The sequence below is a fragment of the Solea solea genome, chromosome 7 (genome assembly GCF_958295425.1).
Source record: "Solea solea chromosome 7, fSolSol10.1, whole genome shotgun sequence".
NCBI lineage: Eukaryota > Metazoa > Chordata > Actinopteri > Pleuronectiformes > Soleidae > Solea > Solea solea.
The window spans coordinates 16,794,038-16,809,201 of NC_081140.1; the positions used below are offsets into that span (position 1 = coordinate 16,794,038).

The 15,164-nt window shown below is 44.4% G+C and overlaps 1 protein-coding gene across 2 annotated transcripts in view; it reads left to right on the forward strand.

The window, feature by feature from the left end:
* The first annotated feature begins 582 nt into the window (after nucleotides 1-582).
* Nucleotides 583-15,164, forward strand: part of kmt2a (lysine (K)-specific methyltransferase 2A) — a 37,675-nt gene continuing 23,093 nt past the window's right edge. For both annotated transcript variants that reach the window (XM_058634511.1, XM_058634512.1), the window contains exons 1-5: nucleotides 583-904; nucleotides 9,892-9,964; nucleotides 10,094-13,398; nucleotides 14,006-14,183; nucleotides 14,860-15,088. In XM_058634511.1, the coding sequence (XP_058490494.1) occupies nucleotides 659-904; nucleotides 9,892-9,964; nucleotides 10,094-13,398; nucleotides 14,006-14,183; nucleotides 14,860-15,088 (4,031 nt within the window). In that variant the 5' untranslated portion in view covers nucleotides 583-658. The remainder of the gene's footprint in view (nucleotides 905-9,891; nucleotides 9,965-10,093; nucleotides 13,399-14,005; nucleotides 14,184-14,859; nucleotides 15,089-15,164) is intronic.

The window sequence follows — 15,164 nt, forward strand, 5'->3', positions numbered from 1 at the left end:
AGTATGTATGAAAGGCTTTAAAAAGCAATGTTGTTGTTATTTTAAAACAATTATACACTTGTATAAACATACCAATGGGTAGTACACCAGATTTCTGCCACTATACCTTCCTTCATTGTCAAATGGCAGACCTTTAAGTAATCAATTAACTAATTAAATGATCTTGTGAGTGTTACTCATTGATTTGTTTTGTTTTTCCATACTTTTCATTCTGCAAGATAATATTGCATATGAATTTGTTTGTATGTTTATTCATACACATATGTATGTGTATGAATAAACACCATTTTTGTGGCACTATATGTGACAAAAAGCAATAAAAAGTTGTTCACAAAAAGCTTCTGACTAAATTGCTAAAGAAAATCCATTGTGAGCTAACGGTCCTGCGTTTTCTTGTGATTCAAGTGCGAAGCTCCTTTCCCGGGCAAAGCCCCTGAGCCTGATTTGGATTCAGCCATGCAGTGCCTGAATGGAGCCGCTAAGAAAATGCATTGTCGGGGGTTTCTTCGGTTCCGCCCCGAAACATGCATAACGAAGTGTCGGCCAGTGAGAGCAGAGCGCTGTGGTGGAGGTTGTTTATGTGGAGTGCTGGGTTAGGGTTCCGCCCACCGAGGTATCTGTGAGCGCAGGGTAGACAGACACAGGCAGAGAGTGTAAAATGGCGCACAGCTGTCGGTGGCGGTTCCCCGCTCGGCCCGGAGGGAGCAGCAACTCCGGTACCGGGAGGAGAGCGGGCCGAATTAGGGTTACTGCCTCTCTATGGAGTATCTCCGGAGCCCACCCCAACGCAGCTGGACTCGGACCCGGGTTTGATGCTGCACTACAGGTCTCTTCGGTTATCGGGAGCAACCTGCAGAAATTTCGGGATGTTTTGGGGGAATCGAGCGACTCGAGCAGCGGGGAGGTAAGCACAAGATACGACCGGACGGGGGGGTAGCCCGATGCTTCGCTTCGGTTGTTCCGCTTCATGAGCGGATTCACTCGGAGAGCTGCTTCTTTCGCGTCCCAGGTGAAGAGCTAACGGTTACTCTTTGCCCGAACCATGACCATCTTCTCCTCTCACTGGGGCTGTGAGCAAACTTGTCATTGCCAGCAGTTAACTTAGAGTTGGACGTGCGGCCTTAAAACTCTGCTGAAACCTACTATTATACATTACATTACATTAACATTAGAAACAACACACATCCCAGGTAGTAAACAGAATTCTGATTTCAGCGGCTCTTCAAGACAGAAAGTTTCCTCCTCAGTGTTTGGGGGACATGCTACATCCATCAGTATAGATGCTCTGGTGCTAATTTTAGTCTGCTAACAGAACCAAAACACGGCAGAGAGACACTGGGGCTTACAGGAAAGAAAACATACAGGAAAGTTAGCACATAGTTGCTAAATGTGTAACTATGCCGTTCTAACTGGCTTTCTCGGTAGCTACTTGACATTAGCTTTAACGTGAACCCACAGTATTGCTTGTCACATCAACACTCATTGGAACTTATCGTCCCATAAAAGTGTTAATGTTATTATTCCACAGTAACGCAGTGTTTACACATCCGTGCTCGTTATAACCGCGTTTGCTGTAGGTGAAACAGCCCCGGGACCTCCAAGGTAGCGTGTAGTGTGTTTGAAAACAAGACATGTCTGTCAACTTGAAAGAGGCGAGAGTACACAATTGTGGTTTGTAACTAGCTGATGTTGAACTTAGCTTCCATCTGAAGGGACTCCCAAGATAAATGGGCTGCTTAATATTAACCTCGCCTGTACCCAGTGTTATATTAGGCCGCAATTGCGAGTTAAATAGTATTTACACCAATAGATCAATGCCTTTTTCTGTTTGCAAGGAGGTGTCATCCTTTCAGCGAGGCTAGGCTAACGTAGCTCGTTGGCTAGCTCACATGCTAGCAGTCTACAGCTAAAACTACACCATTATCCCTCCCCGACGCGAGCCTTGTTAAAGTTGCAGGATTACGCAGTTAACCTCCCACCAACCACACACCATAGTGGGTAAAAGCTTTGTAGCTGAAGTTGGTGCAGCACATACATAATAGTAATGTATTTCAGTGGCAAGCTAGGGCAGCTACCATGCTACACATTACGCCACGCTAGCTACTAGGGCTATTGCTGATGCATAGGAAAATGGGAGGTGGACATGTTTTCCCCCTTCTCTACACAGCTACTACGTAGCTAGTATTAAAATAATATCGCGTTTATAACGCTCGGGATGACGGTTGATGCACAGCCACGCTTCAGAATCAACTGCGTCCAAGCGCAGATACAAATAAATCGCTGGGCTTTTGGTTTGTGAATTTGCCTGATTTTATTAGAGAAGCGAGACTCGGTAGTGTGACAGTAGCGCATGTAGGGCTGGCTACAATAACAACGAGCCCCTTCTTGACTGAGCGTGTGATGTGGGGGTGTGTTCGCTTTAGCGAACTACCATCTTCCTTCTTCATGATGAGCAGCATGCGTTCATTGCAGTGGGAGTAGATTGTGTTTACCACCAACTCCTCTGCCTCTGGGCTTATGTTTGTTTTAAAGCACAGCAGTATTTACATACATAGCACTTTGGCATTTTGCTATCTTTTTTGGCAAATTAATTTTCAACTTGAAATACGATGCAATTTCTGCGAAACCTAATATTTTAAATAGCTAAATCATCCATTTCCAAGAGGCACCATCTACTCAATTTGATATTTCATTATTTATTAGGGCACAGAATGAAGTGGCAGGAGTAGCACCCATGTGGTTTTCTTCTACCATATCCCATCTGCTTCAATGTTGGATTGAGATGGTCGTCTGCACACCTAGGTTGTAATTAGTGGTTATTTGAGTTACTGTTGTCCTTCTATCATTTTGCACCAACCATCAACCCACAGAACAGCTGCACACTGGATAATTTTTGTGATCATCATTCTGTAAACCCTAAAGGTGGCAATAACACATGTGTAATATGGATGTTAAATGGGGGAGTTCAGTGCAGCAGTTATTATATTCATGGTCACTGATTGGGGTGTGTGTAAATATTTATTTATTTATTTATTTATTCATTCATTGTCTATCCTTCACATGAGGGTCAGGGGCTGTAGCCCATCCCGATTGGCATAGGGTGAAAGGCTGGGTACACTCTGGACAGGTCGCCAGTCCATCGCATGGCCAACATACAGAGAAAAACAACCATTCATTCTCAAAATCACTGTGTGCAAATATAATTATTAACCCTTATTCACCAGATGTACCTTACAAAGTAGCCTGTGAGGATATGTTTGTTAAATTTTAATCACATTTAATGCACAGGTGTACTGCAGTATAAAATCTGCGAATTTATTTTGGCAACCCCCCAAAAATCTCCCATGACTCATCTGTGGGTTTTGACCTAGTCTCTATGAATGACTGATATAAGGCAAGAATATTCAAGTATTTAGAGATGAGAAAATCTCCTCACACAAACTGGGTCTGGAACATCTTGTTTTATTTGTCTAACAATCCTGTGCAATATACAGTAGGGCTGAGCGATTGGAATTGCGATTGCATGACGTAGGTGTATACCTATGTACCAATGCTATGTTTGTAGCGTGGCTTTCAGACACGAAGGCAGGAAAAATGGAGGTGCACCACCTTGCTCTTGCAAGAAAAACTCAGTGATGGAGGAGACTGATATATAACAATGATCTCATGGCTGACTTTGCTTTGCAGTAAGTGAAGTCTTCTGTACTTCCATCACCAGCTTTATAGTTGTCATTGTGTGACCCTCTAAGAGTGACGCAAAATACTTTTTGAAATCCAGTTTGAGCAGCCAGAGCATCCAGATAGACACCCTAAAGTTTAAAAACCAATCTGGATCTAATTAAATCTAATTAAAGTAGAACTAAGCAGGATTTTTACCTTGATTTAACAGCTTCGGAGTCACTGTGATGGTTAAATGGCTTGTTGCAGAGAGATTGGGAGCTACCGTCTGTTAGTAGAAAAGCAGCCTTGTAAGATTAGGGGCACCGACCCGGATTCCTCAGAATCAGGAGGTCTTGTGAGAAGCACAAATGGCTTCATGGCACTACACACACACACACACACCCTAGCCAGGTACCGGCTATAAGATCACATCAGTGATGAGCTTGACAATGAGGATAAAGCGGTGGACAATGGATGGATGTTTACGATGGTGTCATAAAATGTTTAACCCTGAAACTGTAGGGGGAGCGCAATAGAGTTAAAGGTGAAAAAGCGACCCGACTTGCAAAGTTCTGCTTTCACTTCAAAAGCCTGATAATGATAATTATTTATTTTGGGTTTGTGAGAACAGACTGGACCAAGATATCCACTAGTAAGCTAAATTGTATGGAAGATATGAAATGTACATCAAATGTTTATGGTGTTTTGGAGAAGGACAGAATTTTACTTGCACTGATATTTTTGCGTTCTCCTTCAACCCCCTTTGTGTTAGACTGATTGTTGGTGTGGGTAAAACAGTATTTGCACTTTGCAGTCTGTAGAGGCAGAGTGGATCACAAATGCCATTGCAACTTCAATCATAAAATTACTGTTGACATGGCATAGTTATAGCGATTTATAATTGTGTGTTAAATTAAAGCTTATGGTATTGTTGAGTAACAATACTTTTATGTGTAACAGCATCCTTATAAACAGTGTCATAATTATGCAAGAATCCCATCTTCCCCCACTCCAATGAATGAATGAATCGATTACAGTATTAGAAATGTGTGGTGACAGATTGGACAATTATATTCCCATGGAACCTGATGCCTATAGAAGATGTGGACACAGCCTGGTAATTAAATAGAGAAGTAGTGTAGTGCCTGTCTGGCCAGAACGGGGCAGGATTGTTCAGTCTCACTGTAGCCTGCTGAGCTTACAGGGTGACCCTGAACAGAGAGCCAGCCTGACACTTGGTCTCCCCTCCTTCCTCCATCCAAGCAGAAAAACCCAAATCCACTTCAAACACACAACGCTGTCTGAGAGGCAGAGCAACTTTTCTTCTGACAGCTGCCACTTTGGAATGGATTACTAAGCCTATTGGGGTGGCTCAAAAGGGTGCTTGTCAGCCGTTGCTGTCCTAATGAAGGCATTTATGTGTGTAGGAAATTCATTTTCTTGATCCGGCCACATTGTTGTCGTTTGTTTTTTTTGCTGAGTGTAGTCCAATTTAACTTAACTTTTAAATGTGTGTGAGTTTATCACCCTCACAGCCTCAACCTCCTTAATGTCCAGGTACTTGGGTATCACTTTGCATCACTTTCCTATATGTTCTTGGTCCATTTTTTTCTTGTCCTAACCACAAATTATCAGTCTTTATAATCATTAACAGATGTGCAACTGAATAGATGTAGCAAACTAAAAGTCTCTTTGCCTCACTGGCTTGTGAGAGAAATGGTGTGTTTGAGCAGAAGGGGTTTCAGTCCAGCAGGTGTTTGGCCTATTTATATCGAAGACGACCCCCCCACCTGCTTACCCATCCCAGAGACAGCGTGTGGATTGGAGCAGGAAGCTTTGTGTCTGCTTTTATTCTAGTTCTCACAAAGTGCAGGCGGTTGAAAGAGAGCAGGCAGGGATATCAAAGGGTGTGGGGCGACACCCCTCCTCCCAATGGGACATCGCTGGGAGGAGAATTAGTCACAGACCCTCCCATCCATGGCTTTATAGTGCTACAGCAGGCGGGCAAGGAGCTTTCACCCCTGCATAAGGAGTTGCTTGACCGGGAGAAAGGCGGCAATTGTGTCATCCTTCTTACTCTTTGTATGTGTGTGTCTGTTGTGGAAGGGCTGTCCCCTAGACTTTATGTCCCTTCTTGCACTCAGAATATAGGCATGCCTTCTTTGTCTTTATTTTGATTAGGACTTCAATCCGTGTTGCCTGCTTGGGTGGGTAGGGGGGTGTGTGGCTGTGGGTGCTTGCCAGTGTGTGTGTGTGTGTGTGTGTGTGTGTGTGTGTGTGTTTGTGTATATACTAGCAGTAAGTGAGACACCATGCACACATGCCAATCAGTCTGTTTGTCTTTGTCCACTGACTGTTATTAAACGGGCCTCCTTCTGTGTGAGGTGTAGGCAGAGGGGGCATCCTTCCTTGGAAATTGTTTGTTTTGGTTTGTGTTGCTGTCGAGCAGATGTGGAACAGTTGCACTTAGTGTTTGGACACTTGAAAAAACAAATGTCCACCTTTTGGTTGGGGCTGTCGGGGGTCACAAAGCAGTACCATCACAGTGTAATCCATTCTTCTGGAGAAAAATAGATGTTTTAAACAGTGAAAGGATATTATACCGTAGTATTCATTCATTTATTATTCTTATTCTCTGCTTGTAAAATCAATAGTAGTTCTTGGCACAGTTCTTAGAAATCCTTTATGGTCTTTTTGGAGAGATGTGTCATCAGAGGGCTATATAGGCGTATGAGCTCACCACCAGTTTTTTTTTTCCAGTAAGGGATGATGCATTACATCTGTATCGTAAATGTAAGATATGAGGTCCATGGGTTGTTTTTTTCTTTACCTATGAGAATAGTATGGAGGAATATCTGAAGAGTATCAGCATGATTGACACCATCGTAAAGTCCCTGTAAAGTGAAACAATAATATAGTCTGACTAATATTGGCCTCAACTGTAGCCGTTGCACACCTCACACATTCATTTTGGTCTTCTCCTATAGCCTATAGTAGTTCTGTTCTCTCCTCCTAACTGCCACACACATTATGGTCTACTTTGCTTAACTTAGAACCAGGGTCTGCAAAGTGCAAACATTATTTTTCATCAATGTGTGTACTTAATATAAATGTAAATATTCTGGTATCCAACCAGTTATCCAAACAAGTGACATTTTCTCTTTTTTAATTGCAATTTTCCATTATATTATACACAAACACAAAGCTGGTTGAGCTACAGTCCTCTCCTTCTTTATCAACAGTACCGGCAGCCTCACAGCAGCAGTCCGCTTTTTTTCTATTCTTCTGTACTTCATAACCTAGGAATAACCTAGGAATTCTAAATAAAGTGGCAGAGCCTTTCTGTGTGTTTTTACATTGAGCTACGACACATTTTCAGGACAAAGACATCTCAGCTAACAAACCAAAGGCAGTAGTGGAGCAGGTGCAGTTGCTCAAAAAGTAATGTCACTACAGCGTTTGAGGAGGAGTTAAGCTTGCTATGGCTCCTGTGTGTCATGGAGCCATATTTTTAGACACACCAGAGAAACACTCTTTTCAGATTTTACTCCTTAATTATTTGCTCCACAGATGTAATATTTTCCCATCTTAAAAGTAAATCCCTCTTGACTTGAATTGCAGCTAATTTCTTTTGTGTTACTTGGTAGTCAAAATCAAATATGTTGCTCCAATTGCCTATAATTCTTTGTAGGATAGTAAACTGTCATGGAACTTATGATTACGGCTTTAGCTGCAATCTTTTTTGGTTTGGGAATATTGTGATTATGGATAAATCATTGCTTCATTAATCAAGGAAAAACTTCTCTACATTAAAAGCCTGGCTTATACCCTTCCCAGGAAACTGGTTGTTTCTCCTAAATGCTGTTTTGAAAGACTGTAAAAGACCCATTAGCTCTCTCAGTGTGAGAGGTTTATCTTGAATGAAATTCATATTCATCTCATAAATGTCTGGGGCAGTCCCCTGCAACCTCCACAATGACTCCAGTTTCCTTTTCTTTACTTGGTGATTTCACATCCAGTCATTTTTGAATTGATCATTTACATGAGATGTGACAGACAAGTGGGAAGCCGTGCTCCTCTCCATAAAAGTTTGTGGTGAGAGTGGCAGAAGAACTTAAGTAGTTGTGTTCTCAAATGTTCTTGTACATTCCTCAGCTGAGGAGATCAAATAAAGAGGAGACAAGTGAAACTCAGACCCTTTCAGCAACATTTGTTTCCCTTGCATGTTGCAAAGCAAAACAGCACATGAACCTCTAACTTGCTGCTCTGGTACAGTGTTTGTTTACATCTAGGTGTTGCCTTGAAGCAGGCAGAGAGGCATTACTATTGGGCACATGGTAAGCCTTGTGCTTCACATGCTGCCATGCTGCTACTTGGTGCTCAGCAGTCAGTAGGTGGGAAGCAAGTGAGTGTGCAAGTGAGTGACTGAATATCTGTTTAGGAGCATGGCACAGACGGGAGGGGGTGCCTTGTCGTGTGTGGGAGGCTTGGTTAGATTGAGATTTGGCAAGCCTTTGCCTCTGCATGTTGAAGCCCCCAAAACCCTTTTATCCCCACTCCCAGGAGATGGCTGCTCTCACTCTGTTGTTGATGGTACATGTGGTCAAGATGCTGCTTCCTTGTCCCTTTCTTTACGTCTCCTTTCCCTCCTCCCACAGCCCTCCTTCTTTCTTTGCTCTGGTTTCCTTGCTTGTCTTGCCTGGGCTCCCCTCCCCCTCAATCTCACTCGTGTACTCTACTTGTTTACATCTTCCTGTGTAGTTCATGCGCAGTTTTTTTACATCAGCGAGTGAGGTGTTTGTGTGGCTGACAGCATCAGAAGGCACATGTGCACATGTTCAACTGTGCATGTGCATCATGAGCATGCGCGGTTCATTCTATGCTCATGTGTTTACAGACGCATTCTGTGATGTCATTGACTGCTACTCACAATATCTAAGCAAGTAAGAATCGTCTCTTGGTACCCCCTCCCCAGCTCTGCAATAACACCAAGCAAGTGCAGGAGCTTGCTCAGAGAGTAGAGGATGCTAACATTACTGCAGGCTACAGAGTGAAAGTGGAGAGATGCAAAAGGAGGCTTTGAAGCACTGTGCAGAGTAAAGGATGCTCACAGTATTTCTATCTAGTATAAATAGCAGGATTCTTGTTTGTTTATATGTAGAAGAGATGAAAAGAATTCCTGGGATTTAGATGTTTACAATTTAATTCCACAGTGTGTGTGATTCAAACACATTTTGGAGTGAATTATTTACACTGTGATGTGTGCAACTCTTGGCTGGTGCAAATCAGTTTTCATGTAATTGTGTGCACACACTTGGTGAGCAGCTGCTCTACAAACTGGGCCAATGAGACCTCAACTGCATCCCTGCATGCTGCTATAAATAAACATGATGAAATGACATACTCACCTCCACTACTCACTGATTGCAAGAAGTAGTAGCACACACAGAATCCTAGAGATGTTAATCATCCTCTGGTGAATATTTTGCATCTTAATGCTCTACTGAGGCATGGGAGGAGAGAGTATTTTTCTGTACATTTCTTGATTTTTCTCACATTTTCACATGAAAATTTAGTCACAGAGAAGACTAAAGCATGTTTAAGTTCAGTGGGTGAACCTTATATATAAAGACTCAGTGCCTGCAAAATAGATCAGGTCTTGTTTGTCATGAATGAAGTAGTGAAAAAAGTTCAGCGGTTTCACACTGTTCAATTTTCAGCCAATATTTTGAGTTTGTCTTTCTGCAATTGTAGTGTAAACCATACAAACTATTAGATAAATTAATTGTACTATTTAATGTCGAAGTGAGTCTGATGGTCAGTTGGCTGAGGAAACCCATCCTATTTGTGTTTTTGCTGTGACCAACTACCTTAGAATTTCACCACTCCTTCAGGGAGCAGGAATGCAGTGTGATGTGTTAGTCACCCAGTAAGATTTGGATGTGCAATTCATACTGTGTGTTGTGGTTTGACCATTCTCCAACTGCATACATGACCATCCCAAAAGCCAGAGAAACATGAGAGATCCAGTGTAAGCCAGCCAGAGAAAGTGGGATTGAACACTTGGTTTTCAGCTTTAGTCAAATGACTCAAATGTTGCTCATCTAACTGACAACAATGTAGCATGAAAGATGTTGTAACTTTGTCCTACCATGGCTGCTTGGCTGTATTTCAGCATCACAAATATTGAGTGCCATTGATTTATTAAGATTTTGTTTATTTTCTTTGTAGGAAGAAGCATTTGGAGGATTTGGAATAGTTGCTGAGCAGAAAAGAGTACAGTGTGCTTCAACATCCTCTTCAGGTAAAGTAACTACCTATTAGCCTCAGGGACACATAGTTGACTTGATGTCCCTATTCATGTACAGGTTTTCTACATTTGATGCTTCCATGCTTTGTAAACTTACTGTTTTTTTCCCCCTGATTATATCAGAGGACCCACCCATACAGGAGAAGAAACCCAGAGGCCGACCACCACGGGCCCCGAGTGCCCAGAAAGCTGCTTCAGGTCTACCCTTCCCCTCTCCCATTCCCACCCCTTCACAGACAAAACCTGAGGGTCCAGAAAGGCCAGCTGAGAAGGTGAAAAGGCTGCCTGGAAGGCCACCTGGCAGTGGCGAAAAGAGGAGAGGTCGACCCCCATCTTCAAGTAGTAAGAAAGCCTGGAGTACAGGCAGCCATGCAGCAGGGGAGGACAGGAGGCAGGTTGGGTCTGAGTTGGGCATGGACACAGAGGAGGACAAGGACAGAAAGGGTACCAAGAGGACACCTCTGGGCTCTACTCAGCCTCATGACAGTGAGACAAAGCTTCCCAAAGGAGGACGGGTTGAATCCAAAGTTACCAACTTGAAGAGGCTGAGAGCAACTAAACTTTCCCCTCTTAAGTCACGGCTCAAGACTTTGCCTGGTGTACCTCGACGCAGACGTGGGCGACCGCCCTCAGCAGAGCGGCTTAAAGCTGAGGCAGCAGCTGCTGCTGCACAGCTGTCTACCTCTATTGAATGTGGGGAAGGGAAACATAAGGCTTTCAGGGTCAGAGGGGGGGACAGAGTCTCAGAACCACACACTCCTCAGCAGTCCATGCTGCAGAATGTTGATGGAACTGAGGATCAGGACTCTTCCACTCCACCAGCCTCCCCATCTCCCTCCAAGCCAGGAAAGACAGTGGGCCTCAGGAAAAGTCCTCGCCACAGAAAGCCTGTCAGGATTGTCCCCCCCTCTAAACGCACTGATGCTACTATTGCTAAACAACTGCTGCAGCGTGCTAAGAAAGGAGCACAGAAGAGAATGGAGAAAGAAGCTGTATCCATTGAGAGTAGTGGGACAGGAGTCATTGAAGCTGGCATCAGAAAGACCCAGCTGAAGAACATCAGACAGTTTATCATGCCTGTGGTCAGCACTGTTTCCCTTCGTATCATCAAAACCCCCAAGCGCTTCATTGAAGACGAGGGTAGCTTTGGAACCCCTCCTCCTCATATGAAGATACCACGGATAGAAACAGCCCCCTCAATTGTCTCTACATCTACCCAACTCACCTCCACCACATCCTCTACCCCCTCTCCCGTGCAGGTCTCATCTACACCAGCTGCTACTAGCACAAGCACTTCTGCGCCAAATAACTCACTCCCACCTCCTCCACCTCCTGCCCCTGCCCCCACTGCTCCATCAAATGTTGCCAATCTGCTCAACACCAACACCAGCAACAATGCCACCAATGGGCGATTCAGTAGTAGCGCAGCATCCTGCGGCTCAAGTGCTGTGTCGCAGCATTCCTCCCAGCTCTCCTCTGCAGAGTCTTCCAGGTCCAGCAGCCCAACCTTGGATGACTCATCCTGTGACTCCCAGGCTTCTGAGGCCACACAGGCTCTGTCAGATCCAGAGGATCACTCTCCATCCTCACAAGGCGAGAGAGAGGGCAACATGTTACACAGCTCACAGCCTCCATCCCCTCCTTCAGAGCCAGAACCTGAACATGTTTTGTCAGAGAGGAATCGACAGGGCCGGAGAGAACCAGCGGTTGAGCGTAGAAGTCAGAACCGCAGGGTGAGAGAGACACTCGCCACTGGGCCTAAAAAGCCTATTATCAGCCCACCAACAGGAGTGCTGATGTCCTCCTCTACACTCGGAAATTCCCAGCAAGCTTCATCCACAGCTTCCTCCTCTTCTTCACCTCCACCTCCCCCTCTCCACACCCCTCCACAGCCTCCCCAGTCAGCTTCTTCCAATACAGCTGCAATCGGGGATCACCTCCCTCAGTCACCCTGGATCCCTCATTCCATCCCTCAGTTTCTGCCTGGACCATCAGTACTGTCTAGCCTAGCAGATAAACGAAACCGCTCAATTTTGAGAGAACCCACCTTCCGCTGGAAATCCCTGTCTCATCCCGAGCAGCAGTATTTTTCCTCTGCTAAATATGCTAAGGAGGGCCTTATCCGTAAGCCCATATTTGACAACTTCCGCCCTCCTCCTCTCACAGCTCAAGATGTGGGGCTTCTGCCACAAAGTGTCAGTGGAGCAGGGGGAGCTACACCAGTGTCATTCCCTACACCAGGCAGTGGAGCAGGAACAGGAACTCGTCTATTTGCCCCTCTTCATGGCCATACCCACCACCAACATCCCTCTTCATCCCGTTTTGATGCACCACTCCAGAAGCGCAGCCCATTGCTCCGTGCTCCACGTTTTACACCCAGTGAGGCCCACTCTCGGATATTTGAGTCTGTTACCCTGCAGTCATCCCCTAGGAGCACCTCTGGCTCTCTCTCCCCAAATCAGACATCCTCCAGCTCCAGCAGAACCTTTAGGCGCAGGAGACGACTTGTCACTGGAGCACTACGTGGCCACCCACGATCTCCTTCTCACTCAATGACCAGACGCAGCAGCCAAATTGTGGGCCAGATATCCCGAGGGAAAGGCTCCTCTGATGTATCTGTGCTGACGGGCTCTGTCTCCAATAGTAACACCAGCTCTTTACCAGGGGTCTCTGCAAGTCCACTAGCCACTAGTGCCTTAACTCCTGCTCCTTTCAGCAACTTTTCCACTGGATCAATGGGTCTGGCCTCACAAGGGACACCTGAAAGCAGGAGAGGGGCTGCTGGAAACCCATCTCCTTTGTCTACCACATCATCCTCTTCCTCCCCACTTTTCCCTATTTTTCCTTCCAGTGCCCAGGACACAGGGCGAGGAGCTGGAAAGGGAAGTAAAGAAAAAAGCTTACCAGCTCTTCAGGAACTTGTTCCAAAGGAAAAGGAAAGGGATTCTGAAAAAAACCGAGAAAAAGAGAAGGAGAATAAGAAGGATGGGAGGAAGGATGGAAGGGATGTAGAAGATGCTCTCTCAGCTCTCCCTCCAAAAAAGGTTCCAGGGAGAAAAAAATCAACTTCAGTTGACATGGTTTCTGACACTGCCTCTCCAGAAGTGCACGTCTCTGTTCCTGTGTCTATTGCAAAAGGACGTTTACCGAAGAAAGTTAGACCCTCTGAGAAAGTTGCAGAGATTGAGGATCCAGAAAAGGAGAAGGAGAAACAAAATGCTCCTAGCCAGCAGACGGCAAGTGTTCAAGGTCAACCTGGCAAACAACAGCTTCCTGTCTCTTCTCTTGGAACAGTGTTGGCACAAGCAGAGAACCAGCCTGTGTCTGTGACTGACAAGCGGGTAGTTGGACTATTGAGGAAGGCCAAAGCCCAACTCTTCGAGATAAAGAAGAGTAAGCTGAAGTCTGCAGACCAGACCAAGGTCCAGGTCAGTTATCCTGTTCATGTACCACCTTCATATTTACTAAGTTTCTTCAACCAAATGTTCTCTGTTTCTTGTATTTTCATTATATAGCTACAGGCAAGTGGCTTTGACATGCTGAAATGAATATTTGTTAAAAATAGAAATGTGTGTTTGTACTCAAACTGAAACTTGATAATCGGAAAGTCCCACAGAGGGTGTTATATAAGGGGAATTCTTTTAGCTTCATACATTATGCAGAACATTGCACTGGCTTTTCTTTTAAAAGTATTATCCTCTCAAGAGAAAATACTCAGTTCTTTCAGTGTTAATCTAAAGGTTATATGGTTTAGGCAGTGACTGCACATTTTCAACTGTCCCAGTTGAACTCAACCCAACCCTTCTCCTCTATTATCTTGTCATCATCAGCACATTTGCACATTGCTCACTGATTAAAGTTTTGTTTCGCTCAGTGAAGCATTCTCAACTAAAGAAGCGTAACATTCTCAAGATGGAGCCTCTTAATTTGGCTTTTTTTCTCACATGTATGTGGTGCGATTGGCTGCATACTTACTATTATGAAGTTCTTCAAATGTGTATTTTACTCGTTCTGGTGTCTTGTGTTTGTGAGCAGGGTCAAGAGAGTGACTCGTCAGAGACCTCAGTTCGTGGTCCACGCATCAAGCATGTATGTCGTCGTGCAGCTGTGGCTCTTGGCCGTAATAGGGCAGTCTTCCCTGATGATATGCCCACACTTAGTGCCTTGCCCTGGGAGGAGAGAGAGAAGATCCTATCTTCCATGGGGAATGATGGTGAGGCATACTCAATTAATTCTACTCAATTAATTCTCACTTCACTGTTATTAGATCTGGGCTTCTCTGTCAATGTTGTCAGTGCAATGTATTTATTTATTCTGAGTGAGGGTTTGGTTAGCATCACTGCTCTACAGAGTAGTGTGACGTGATCACAAATTCATTGTATAACACAACAGTCTGAGAGTATTTATAACATAACTACTACGTAAGAATTTATTTGATCTGGAGGATGTATTACTGCTTCTTTTACCCCCTAATGTAACTAATTGAGATAACAATTTTAACTTTTAACTTGCTCTATGGCTGTACACTTAAAAGTACTGCTTATCACTTCCACTTGGACCTGTGAGTGGAGGTTCTCCCTCATCCCCCTCTACCTCAAACATGCTTCAGATACACAGTGAGAGTGAGACAGAGCAAGAGATAGATGCTTCAGTTTTCAGCTCCTGCCCTGTGCTTCCTTCAGCTCCACTCACATGCCCTGTTCACTCAGTAAGAAAAATTCTTAGCTGTCATGTCATTCATCAATCCAGTTTTTACATTTGATAATGACTGGGAGAATCAGAAAGTGTGCATAGCAACAGAAGGTCAAATTACTTTTTTATGTCCAACACCTTTACTGCACTGTGGTGTGTCATTAATGATGTCCTCTTTGATGTGATTCTTGGTTCAGACAAGTCATCAGTAGCAGGTTCTGAAGAGGCAGAGCCTCAGTCTCCACCCATAAAGCCACGGGAAACACGGCAAAAGCCACTTCATGAAGCTCCTCCCAAGAAGGGGCGGCGGTCACGACGATGTGGCCAGTGCCCAGGCTGTCAGGTTCCAGAAGACTGTGGTGTCTGTACTAACTGTCTCGACAAACCTAAGTTTGGAGGACGAAACATTAAAAAGCAGTGCTGCAAGTAAGTCTAATCTGATGAACCATTTGTTATAGCAATACATCTGTTAATAAGATGTTATTACAAATTAGTTTTTAGT